This window comes from Carassius auratus, chromosome 47, assembly GCF_003368295.1.
Source record: "Carassius auratus strain Wakin chromosome 47, ASM336829v1, whole genome shotgun sequence".
Lineage (NCBI taxonomy): Eukaryota > Metazoa > Chordata > Actinopteri > Cypriniformes > Cyprinidae > Carassius > Carassius auratus.
Window position 1 is genome coordinate 1,280,598 of NC_039289.1, and position 12,402 is coordinate 1,292,999.

At 36.6% G+C, this 12,402-nt stretch overlaps 1 protein-coding gene across 1 annotated transcript; it reads right to left on the reverse strand.

Moving 5' to 3' along the window:
* Positions 1–52: 52 nt before the first annotated feature.
* Positions 53–11,693, reverse strand: LOC113064527 (zinc finger protein 585A-like). Its single transcript, XM_026235389.1, has 5 exons — positions 11,640–11,693; positions 11,092–11,266; positions 5,116–6,405; positions 2,608–2,667; positions 53–1,894 (listed from the first exon to the last, which is right to left on the reverse strand). The coding sequence occupies exons 2-5, from the start codon at positions 11,144–11,146 to the stop codon at positions 396–398; spliced, it is 2,904 nt and encodes a 967-aa protein (XP_026091174.1). The 5' UTR covers positions 11,147–11,266; positions 11,640–11,693; the 3' UTR covers positions 53–395.
* Between the last annotated feature and the right edge of the window lie 709 nt (positions 11,694–12,402).

A 12,402-nucleotide genomic window follows, 5' to 3' on the forward strand; every position in this document is an offset into this window, starting at 1 on the left:
TGAAAGTTTGACTGAGAAAGACAGGCAAGAGCAGAAGCAGAAGACAAAGTTATGACATAACAAAGACCACAATTTATTGAATAATCTTAGTTGCGTATGTTTCAATGCTCAAGACTTCTTCAGAATGCAATTGTATAAAAGCTCAGACTTAGTCTGGCCAGTACAAATCCAACAAGTCCTAATATACCAAAGCAAAAACAATGAAAAAAGCACTGCTTCACAATATTAAAAACATTGAAACAATGACATTCTCTAATCTCTTATCAACCATATTCATAAGATTAAACAACAATAGCAATCAATAGCAAATAATAAAATAATTCATAATTATTAAGGTGTAAAATGATCAACAATCAGTTGATTCATTGATCTAACAACCTTGGACTAATCAATTATCAACAATTGTTTGATGCAGTCTTACAGTTCAACTCAAAACTACTGCTAGTAATTTCAGAAATGCACTTTTTTTTATGACCGAATAGAGACGATAAATGAGTGAAACTCTTCCCACATGAAGGGCAGTGATACAGTCTCTCTCCAGTGTGGATCCTCTCGTGTATTTTCAGATATTCTGAGCGTTTGAAGCTCTTGTCACAGTGTGAACACTTATAAGGTGTTTCTCTAGTGTGAACTGACTGATGCACCTTCAGTGCACTATCTGTAAAAAAAGCCTTCCCACATTCAGAGCAAACATGATCCTTCACAGCACTGTGTCTTTTCTGATGTCTCTTTAATGCACTCGTCTGTCTGAAACTCTTTCCACACAAGGAACATATGTGAGGCCTCTCCTTTGTATGAACTTTCAGGTGGTCCTTCAAGAAATCTGCTCTAAAAAAACTTTTACCGCATTGGTCACAATTGTACCGTCTTTCTCTAGAATGAGTAAGTAGATGTACTTTAAAAACCCCTGATTTTCTGAAACTCTTCCCGCACTGATCACACGTGTGCAGATTCACTCCGGTGTGGATCTTCATGTGATCATTGAGGGCTCCTTTTCGTGCGTAACTCTTCCCACACTGAGCACAAGTGTGTGGTTTTTCTCCGGTGTGGATCGTCATGTGGCGGTTAAAGTTTGTTTTATACCTGAAACTCTTCCCGCACTGATCACACGTGTGCAGATTCACTCCAGTGTGGATCTTCATGTGATAATTAAGGGCTCCTTTTCGTGCATAACTCTTCCCACACTCAGCACAAGTGTGTGGTTTCTCTCCAGTGTGGATTGTCATGTGGCGGTTAAAGTTTGTTTTATACCTGAAACTCTTCCCACACTGATCACACGTGTGCAGATTCACTCCGGTGTGGATCTTCATGTGATAATTGAGGGCTCCTTTTCGTGCGTAACTCTTCCCACACTGAGCACAAGTGTGTGGTTTCTCTCCAGTGTGGATCGTCATGTGGTCGTTAAAGTTGGTTTTATGTGCAAAACTCTTCCCGCACTGATCACATGCATATGGCTTCTCGCCAGTGTGGATTTTCAGGTGTTCATTAAGGTTTCCTTTATGTGTGAATCTCTTCTCACACTGATCACATGGGAATGGCCTCTCGCCAGTGTGGATTTTCATGTGTTCGTTAAGTTTTCCTTTTTGTGAAAAGCTCTTCCCACACTGATCACATATGTGTGGCTTCTCTGCAGTGTGGATTTTCACGTGTTCAATCGGGTTTGTTTTTATAGTGAAAATCTTCCCACACTGATCACATGCATACGGCTTCCCTCCATTATGCAATTTTATGTCAAGATTTTCCTTGAATGAGAAACCCTTTCCACACTGAGGGCAAGTGAAACATATACTGTCATTTTTCAATGAGGGACTCCGGGATGTTTCTTCAGTTTTGACCTGATGCATCTCCCCTTCTTCCATCAGTTCTTCAGTCTCCTCGTACTCTTCTATCAGGTCTAAAATAAATGTTTCAAAAGTTTGTTTTTCAGTAAATCACTATAAAAGTGATAAATAAACTTTAAAAAAGTCAAAAAGAGAGAATTGTATAAGCAAGAGGTTGTAAATCCTGACATTATATCAGAAATCTGAAGATCCTGATGCATTCATTTGAATTAGGTAAATTCACCGTCCAATTATATTTGTATTATTTTATTATCCAATTATTATATTTAAACATTGCAGGCACCAATTGAAGAATTTTTTTTATGAGAACTACAAACTATATATATTCATTAACTATATTTTATAAGTCAGGCTGTTAAATTATGTGTTTCTGTTTTCAGTAAAATTTGCATGATGTTTTCTTTTCCTCTTGGCTCGGTATAATGTATAGTATTGTTACTACTATTACAATACTTTGTTCTCAAATTGTTACCAACATCAACATTGCGTGAGTGTACTTAGTGTTCATTAGCCTTTTTTATTTTCTGTACAGTATATTCTCTAATTGTCATACCATTTGAATGTCATTGAAAGAAATTTCTCTTTTAACATCGAAAGCAACTTACTATTTCTTAGAACTCAATCTCTTTTGGCAAACTTAGCTTTAAACACTGATTGGTTAGGAACTTGCTCAAAATTGATTTTGGATCTTTTTAAACTAAAACTAAAGCAGTTTTGCAGGTGTACGTATTATAACCTTATTATAGAATTAAGAACAAACACCAACCTATTTGTTGTTCCATATCTTCCAGTTTTATTCCGCAGGGCTCTGGATCATTCATGTTTACTTTCTTTCACAAACTTTATCTTCTTCGCTTTTAGACTAATGGGAACATTCCATCTTTTACTGTGAAGACGCTGAACTGTGGGTGAACTGCTGTGTGATTGGGCAATAAAACTGCCAAAATAAAAAAGAAATCCGTTGTCAAATCAATGCTTTCACTGAAGAAATCATGATCGACCCCCATTGATCCCCCTTAGATCATGCTATGACATTAAACAAGTAGTATTCAGTAACAATACCAATATTTCTCCAAATAATCGATGAAAATACATCAAGTTCCTACTGTAACGTTAGCTATTTAACATTAGTTCCTAACATCTGCTAGGCTAAACGTTTATTTCAGTCAGCAGACGCCAGAAAGCCGCATAAATAGCGCAGTACCCGATGTAAACAATACAGAATGACTGCCAAAAATGTTCCTTTAAAAATCAGTGTTTTATACTTGTATAAATGTATGAAGCACCAAGAACTGATTGTCTTTTTGTCTTACCTCAGGAGACCCAACGCTGACTGATGACGCTTGTTGTGACGTCATATTCTTGTTTCACAGCGGTTCGTATATTAGTGAATTATCGCCACCTATCGCAGAATGGACCATTGACTACGTGGATATGTTTTCATATCGTGGCTTTCATGAAAGAGACTTTATATTGCTCAACAATATATTGTGTGACGCTTCATATTTAATTTCAGTCACGTTCACTTAGAGAGAAATATTAAACTAGTTACATTAAACAATTATTACTTGTAAGGCGAGAGGTGAATAGGGTAAAAAAAAAAAACTAATATTTATCACCCAAGTTGATTACATTGATAATTGCAAACATTTTTTCGAAAATGTTATGTTTAAATATGCAAATGAGGCATTATCTAATTAAATATGAGCTAATTTGCATAACGTGTACTACAAAAATCTGAACACCCCTTATGAAAAAGCAGTATACTTCAAGTATATTTTACTAAGTATACTTAAGTAAAGTTCAAGTATATTTTTAAGTATACTTTAAGTAGCAAGTATACAAATATAAGTGTCCTAGTAGAATACTTGTAAGTGTACGGTTTCAGTACTCCTTGGGACTAAATTGCCCCACACTGTATATAAAAGTATACTTTTACGTATACTTTAAGTATAACACTAGTAAGCTTTGACTACACTATCAGTTTATCTCTATGTTTGTAGTTTGTACTGCAATTACTAAAAGTGAACTTATATGTAGCCTACTGATAGTTTACTAAATTAAATACTTTTTACACTTGAAGTATAGTCTCAGTAAACTACTAGTCTAGTAGTTTTATACTGCAAGTATACTCATAAGTTTTCTTTAAGTGGACTTTACATCATACTTTAAGTATACTATTATGTCCCTATTTAACAGAGCAAAGAAAATCTGTGTGCGAGCGAATAGATTCGCCCTCGCGCATGATTTTAATGTGCTTTCGCCTTACAATAATGTGCTCTCGTTGCTGCTTCTGAACCGTGTACACATAACTTACTGTATGCGCACTGCAAGCGGAGTACATGTGAACCTTGGGCAATAAATATATTGGGCAAAACATAGAACACCTGAGGCACTGCTACAGTGAGCTCTATGACCAATGCATGGCAAAAAAATAAAAAATGAATCCCTGAACACAGGTTTTATTTTATATTATTATTTTTGCCATATGTCTAGACATTTTGTTTGACATCTTTACTTAGTGATTTTTTTACTTATGTCTCTTCTAGAGACATGTTACAACTTTTTGATAAAGCTCTCATTGGTTTTCTTTTGGAAATATGCTTCAAATTTATACTGAATGCATTTATGACTGTAAAGCATGTCTGTGTGTGTCAAAATCGTGATTAAAATCGAAATTGCAAAATTGATGAAAAAAATCGTGATCGCTTTTTTTTGTCCATATTGCACAGCCCTATCCCGAAACCATGTCTGAAGAAATCTGCTATTGTTTTATCTGCTGTCCAAAACCAGTAAAACCTGTCAACAGAAATAGCCCAAAACTCTGTTAAGTCTTCTTTCAGCCTGAAAGTTTGACTGAGAAAGACAGGCAAGAGCAGAAGCATAAAACAAAGTTATGATATAACAAAGACCACAATTTATTGAATAATCTTAGTTGCGTATGTTTCAATGCTCAAGACTTCATCAGAATGCAATTGTATAAAAGCTCAGACTTAGTCTGGCCAGTACAAATCCAACAAGTCCTAATATACCAAAGCAAAAACAATGGAAAAAGAACTGCTTCACAATATTAAAAACATTGAAACAATGACATTCTCTAATCTCTTATCAACCATATTCATAAGATTAAACAACAATAGCAATCAATAGCAAATAATAAAATAATTCATAATTATTAAGGTGTAAAATGATCAACAATCAGTTGATTCATTGATCTAACAACCTTTGATTAATCAATTATCAACAATTGTTTGATGCAGTCTTACAGTTCAACTCAAACTACTGCTTGTAATTTCAGACATGCACTTTTTTTTATGACCGAATAGAGACGATAAATGAGTGAAACTCTTCCCACATGAAGGGCAGTGATACGGTCTCTCTCCAGTGTGGATCCTCTCGTGTATTTTCAGATATTCTGAGCGTTTGAAGCTCTTGTCACAGTGTGAACACTTATAAGGTGTTTCTCGAGTGTGAACTGACTGATGCACTTTCAGTGCACTATCTGTAAAAAAAGCCTTCCCACATTCAGAGCAAACATGATCCTTCACAGCACCGTGTCTCTTCTGATGTTTCTTTAATGCACTCGTCTGTCTGAAACTCTTTCCACACAAAGAACATATGTGAGGCCTCTCCTTTGTATGAACTTTCAGGTGGTTCTTCAAGAAATCTGCTCTAAAAAAACTTTTACCGCATTGGTCACAATTGTACCGTCTTTCTCTAGAATGAGTAAGTAGATGTACTTTAAAAACCCATGATTTTCTGAAACTCTTCCCGCACTGATCACACGTGTGCAGATTCACTCCGGTGTGGATCTTCATGTGATCATTGAGGGCTCCTTTTCGTGCGTAACTCTTCCCACACTCAGCACAAGTGTGTGGTTTCTCTCCAGTGTGGATTGTCATGTGGCGGTTAAAGTTTGTTTTATACCTGAAAATCTTCCCACACTGATCACACGTGTGCAGATTCACTCCGGTGTGGATCTTCATGTGATAATTAAGGGCTCCTTTTCGTGCGTAACTCTTCCCACACTGAGCACAAGTGTGTGGTTTCTCTCCAGTGTGGATCGTCATGTGGTCATTAAAGTTTGCTTTATGTGCAAAACTCTTCCAGCACTGATCACATGCATATGGCTTCTCGCCAGTGTGGATTTTCAGGTGTTCATTAAGGTTTCCTTTATGTGTGAATCTCTTCTCACACTGATCACATGGGAATGGCCTCTCGCCAGTGTGGATTTTCATGTGTTCGTTAAGGTTTCCTTTTTGTGAAAAGCTCTTCCCACACTGATCACATATGTGTGGCTTCTCTGCAGTGTGGATTTTCACGTGTTCAATCGGGTTTGTTATTATAGTGAAAATCTTCCCACACTGATCACATGCGTACGGCTTCCCTCCATTATGCAATTTTATGTCAAGATTTTCCTTGAATGAGAAACCCTTTCCACACTGAGGGCAAGTGAAACATATATTTTTCAATGAGGGACTCCAGGATGTTTCTTCAGTTTTGACCTGATGCATCTCCCCTTCTTCCATCAGTTCTTCAGTCTCCTCGTACTCTTCTATCAGGTCTAAAATAAAAGTTTCAAAAGTTTGTTTTTCAGTAAATCACTATTAAAGTAATAAATAAATTTTAAAAAATCAAAGAGAGAAATGTGAAATGAAGAGGTTGTAAATCCTGACATTATATCAGAAATCTGAAGATCCTGATGCATTCATTTGAATTAGGTAAATTTATTGTCCATTTATATTTGTATTACTTTATTATCCAATTATTATATTTAAACATTGCACGCACCAATTGAAGATTTTTTTTAATGAGAACTACAAACTATATATATTCATTAACTATATTTTATAAGTCAGAGATGTAAAATTGTTTTTTTGAACACCTGGCATCCCCTGCAAAACAGTTCTCATTCATACTTTAATATGAATCGCCCATGAGTGAACATCATGAACGTCATAATTCAGTTCATCTGGAAAAGAAGACAAAAATGTTGTGTGGGAGCACTTTAAATTGAGTGACGACAAAGGCAGTGCATCAGATGTGCAATTTGAAATTGGCCTACCACAACAGCACATCAAGTTTTGAAAAATCACCTGTAAGTTCTGTAAGTATAGTATATTGCTGGATTAAAAAAAATAATAATAAAAAAAAAAAGATCTGCTTTTATCTGCCATGTTAATCAGTTATTTTACACATGATAAAAACGTTAGGGATTCCCCCGGTTGACCGGCCGGTTTTTGCTTAAAATATACGACCGGCAATCGGCCGGTTTTTGGTCTTTTTTCGGGCGATTTTTCCGGAAGTGCGCCTGCGTGCACAGACTTCATAGTGTGGAAGTATTTCGAAATCTGTGCGCCGAACACGGGCAGCCGTTCAGCACTGGAAATGCAGAGCTTCATGTCTGAGGCACAGATAGCAGGAACCTATCAGCCGTTGGTGTACTGACCAGGCGGGAAGGAAGTCGACCGGAAGTTGAAGTCGGCCGCGTGCAGCCATCTTGCAGCAGAACTTCACTTGCGTTAGCATCCCATTGACTCCCATTCATTTTGGCGTCACTTTGACAGTGAATAACTTTACATCTTAGGCATTTAAAGACTCCATTGGTCCATTATTTATTTCTAAAGATACACGACAATGTATAAAGGCCTCCATTACCTTCTATGTTACATTATGGCCCTGTAGAAACAGTTTTTGTAAAAATAGGCTAACGATTGCGTCATAACCACTCGACTCTCTGTCACACAGTAGAGAAATTACCATACAGACAGGAGGAGAAGCTCGCAGGCAATTAACTTAATATGGCGTACTGGCGTTACATTTTAAAATACTATACAAAATAATTAATCAGAATACTTACTCCTGCTCACTCACGCCAAAGAACTCCCCGCTCAAGCTCGCCGTCTCTGCAACATTAACGATGGCAGTTTGCACGCACAGCTACTAGAACATTTACATCTGGCAGACAGGTTGCTGACGTCGTCAAGCTTCGTTTGAGTCTGCGCGTCAGAAACGTAAGTGCTAAAAAACGCTAAAAATGGGCTTCAATTGTCTCAGTTGAGTTCCAATGGGGTTGCTGTGTCCATTTCTTTTATGGTCTATGGTACTGACGCACAAATAAGAGTCCCTTTTCTGTGCACACTAAAGCTGCGCGAGCATACTATAACTGTCCGCAGCTTGAACACGTGTTCGTGTAAAATTACATAGACTTAATTTGATTTCACACTGAAAAAAGTGTTTCATTCATCCAATTCAAAAAATTTAGGGTAATGATTGACATCTATTTTTTTTTAACTTGAGACAATAGTTATTTATTTTTCATTGGCTCAAGTAAAAAAATATAGATGTGAATCATTACCCTAATTTATTTTTATTTTTTTTAATTGGATGAATTTAAACACTTTGCATCTTTGTTTTATTCACACCAACATTATTTGATTTTAACATTTTGGAATAATCTATGTATATAGCGTACTTTTACGCTATATACTCCTTGGGAAATAAAGGAAATAGAGACACTGGTAAAGACCTTTTTTTTTTTTTTTTAAACCAAAATTAAAAACTAAAATACTGAATGCCGATTAAGAAACCTCTTATTGAATGTGTGTTGATTGTGTTGTTTGGACTGTAGAACCATGCAGTTATTGCCTTTAATTTCACATGTTACAGTTAATCTTTTAATTTAAGGCCAGTTCTCTGTAGCTTCAACCCAATTCAAAAACAAAAGCTAAATGCTGATGTCTGTAACATCTATGTTTGCATTGAATGTAGGCTACTTACCCGTGCAGTTACTGCTGTTAATTTCAGTTGGTTGCAGTTATTGTTTTCAATAGCCAAAAGCCAGTTTGGCCTATTAAGTACCAAATAAACATCTTGTTTATGCACACTTTCCTTCTTTCTTGTTTGTTGCTTAAAGAAAAAAAAAAAGCGGATATCGGTATCGGAATCGGCCAGATTGCTTGTAAAAAATCGGAATCGGACATGAACAATCATGATCGGTTCATTCCTTTAAACGTGCACTTAATTTGCTTGAAAAATACTACTACGAACTACTATACATTTCATTAGCTATATTCATACAATATAATATACTATATTGTCCAAGGCCCGGTTCCCCAAAATGTTCTTATCGCTAAGTAGTTCTTAACCTATTCCTTAATCTCTCTCTTAACCTTATGGCACGATTCCCGACACGCTCGTACGCTAAGTATATCTTCTGTAAGTCACACTTTCGTAAGGTTGGACTGGACCATTCGTAAGCTCTCTCTTAGCGTTGTTTGAGCTCAAGACACTACTGTACAGCAGTCTTTAGAAATCAGCGCAGCACAGTACAAGTCTAACTATGGTATGACAACAATGATTTTATGTTATGGACATTTTAAGACTAATAATAGAATATGTTCGCAATGGATACAGGACTATTTATGAAGTTGACTTTATGTGGTATCAGAACTAATATGGTGGTAATTAGCCTAGGCTTTTTCGTAATGTAATTAAAACGAATTGGCAATCACTTTTGATAATTAAAATCTGGCAAACAATTTGGCTCTAAATAAATAAGATCTATAAATGGGTAATCATGGTGGTGTCCAGTAAGCGACCAACTATGGCAGCGATCCAACGTGTCCATGAAATTGAATCAAAGTCGGAGCCGGACGCGGAGCCGTTTAGTCCATTTCAGTTTTTTCTTTGGCAAAACTTAAGCCCTTTTGACATTTTGCCTGATGTGGATATATATATTAAAAAAATGGCCTACCAAGACAACTCATTGTGGCGCTGCTGGACCTTTTCAGACCTGCGCTTGCCAGGCTAACGTGGCGGGATTTTGCTTTAAGCCCTGAAGTCCAGCTGCTTGCAGCGCTACGTTTTTTTTTTTTTTTTTTTTGCTTCATCGAGGTCGTGGGAGAGGGCTACGGCCTAATCAAGACCTCGATGTGGAGGTGCGTCCACACTGTCACCAACGCCCTTCTGCGCCATGCCGGGGATTACATCCTGGTGGATGCCACACTCATCACTATCGCCAATTTATCAGTGATTGATCAGGCGTAGGCTACTTATCGCGAAAGGGATATGCAGCCATAAACGTGCAGGTTATAGTGGACCATAGGGGTGTGATATCTGACCTGGTGGCAAGGTCCAGCAAAACTTCAAGTTTAATTTATTGTCTATATTCTACTGATAACTTAAACTATGTTAAAATAAATGTTACTGGAATAATTTGAGGAATGTTTCATTTGCATAGAACGTGTTGTCTTTCTTAACGCTGTATTGCACCTTCGCGTGAAGTGAAAAATCGACTCATGAGCAATCGATGCCAACTAATTCAGCACCCTCACTTTGGACAGCGCTCTTGTAACGTCGGACATAAGAGGCAGCGTGCTAGGAAGCTTCCTAAGGGACACTTCGAGGAACACACTTAGGAACATAAACAACTTTGGTAAGATATAACTTTCGAGGTTTTCTTAGCGCTAAGAGTGAGCGTTATCGGGGAACCGGGCCCAAAATGTTAGTAATATGGTTGCAAAAATTGTGAAACACATATATAAATAAATATGAAATAAAACTGTTCAGATAATATTTGGTAAAAAAAAATAAAATAAAAAGTGCTCCATTGTGGGCATAATTCATGGAAAGTTACCTGGATATTATTTGCTTTAAAGCTGCAGTACATAAGTATTTGGCTAAAATTAGATTAGAAAAAGACAGTGTTCAAAAGCGTAAAATGGAAAGCTTATAATAATGTTTTATCATTTGATTGGTCGGGTTGGATTTCATGGGAAATGTCAGTTTCATCACAGCAAGTAAAGCTGCTCTGTTCACGATGAGCGGAATATAGGAAGAAAATACTAAATTTTATATGGATGTATTTCTGTTTTCAGTAAAATTTGCATGATGTTTTCTTTTCCTCTTGGCTCGGTATAATGCATAGTATTTTTACTACTATTACGATACTTTGTTCTCAAATTGTTATTGCTCTTTTAATCTCAAAAGCAATTTAATATTTCTTAGAACTCATTCTCTTTGGAATGCAAATCTTTTTCGAGTACAGTAATCCCATGTTTTCAGACGTGACGTAATGACGCAAAGCGAACAACGCGAACCACTCAAATTATAAAACATCACTACAAACACATTTAAACACATATGAACTTGATCAAAAATTGATTTTGGATCTTTTTAAACAAAAAAAAAAGTTTTGCAGGTTTAAGTATTATAACCTTCCATTATAGAATTAAGAACAAACACCAACCTATTTGTTGTTCCATATCTTCCAGTTTTATTCCGCGGGGCTCTGGATCATTCATGTTTACTTTCTTTCACAAACTTTATCTTCTTCGCTTTTAGACTAATGGGAACATTCCATCTTTTACTGTGAAGACGCTGAACTGTGGGTGAACTGCTGTGTGATGGGGCAACAAAACTGCCTAAATAAAAAATAAATCCGTTGTCAAATCAATGCTTTCACTGAAGAAATCATGATCGACTCCCATTAATTCCCCTTAGATCATGCTATGACATTTGAACAAGTAGTATTTAGTAACAATACCAATAATGCTCCAAATAATCGTTGAAATTACATCAAGATCCTACTGTAACGTTAGCTATTTAACATTAGTTCCTAACATCTGCTAGGCTGAACGTTTATTTCAGTCAGCAGACGCCAGAAAGCCGCGTAAATAGCGCAGTACCCGATGTAAACAAAACAGAATGAATGCAAAAAAGGTTGCTTTAAAAATCAGTGTTTTATACTTGTATAAATGTATGAAGCACCAAGAACTGATTGTCATTTTGTCTTACCTCAGGAGACCCAACGCTGACTGATGACGCTGGTTGTTGTTGTTGTTCTTCTTCTCTAGTATTAATGGCGGGTCGCAACCAATTTTTTCCGGTGCATACCGCCACCTACTGTACCGGAGTGTGTAATTCATTGTTTTAGTGTTTCAGGTTACCTTTTAGTGATCACTAAAAAAAAAAAAAATGGGGGGGGGGGGCTATATTTTATGGTCTAATCCTGTAGATATAAGAAAGTTAAAGAGAGCTTCGTAACACTCCCACGTTTCCTCACTTATCCCCATTATCCCTTCTAAATTCCATCCCCGTCCTAATTCACATATCTTATCACGCAAGATGTTCCTCTCAAAATCAAATTTACTACACTTCATTATGACATGCTCGACATTTTCAGGAACACTACATACCTCACATTTATCAGACACACATTTTGTCATTAAATACAGCGTTGATTTTAACCCAGTATGTCCAAGCCTTAATCTTGAAAAGATCACTTCATCTCTTCTATATTTCCCTTTGAAACCTTTCACTTTAATAGATTTCTGAATGCTGTAATAGTGTCAAACACAACTATTAAAAAAGATTCAAACATTCACTGATGCTCCAGAAGGAAACTAGATGCATTAAGAGCTGGGGGGTGAAAACTTTCAGAATTTGAAGATCAAGGTAAATTGTACTTAATTTGTGTCCCGGGAAACATACAAGTATCTTCTGTTGCTTACGAAGGGCAGAACTAAATGGAAAAAATATATATTTCAACAAAATAAGA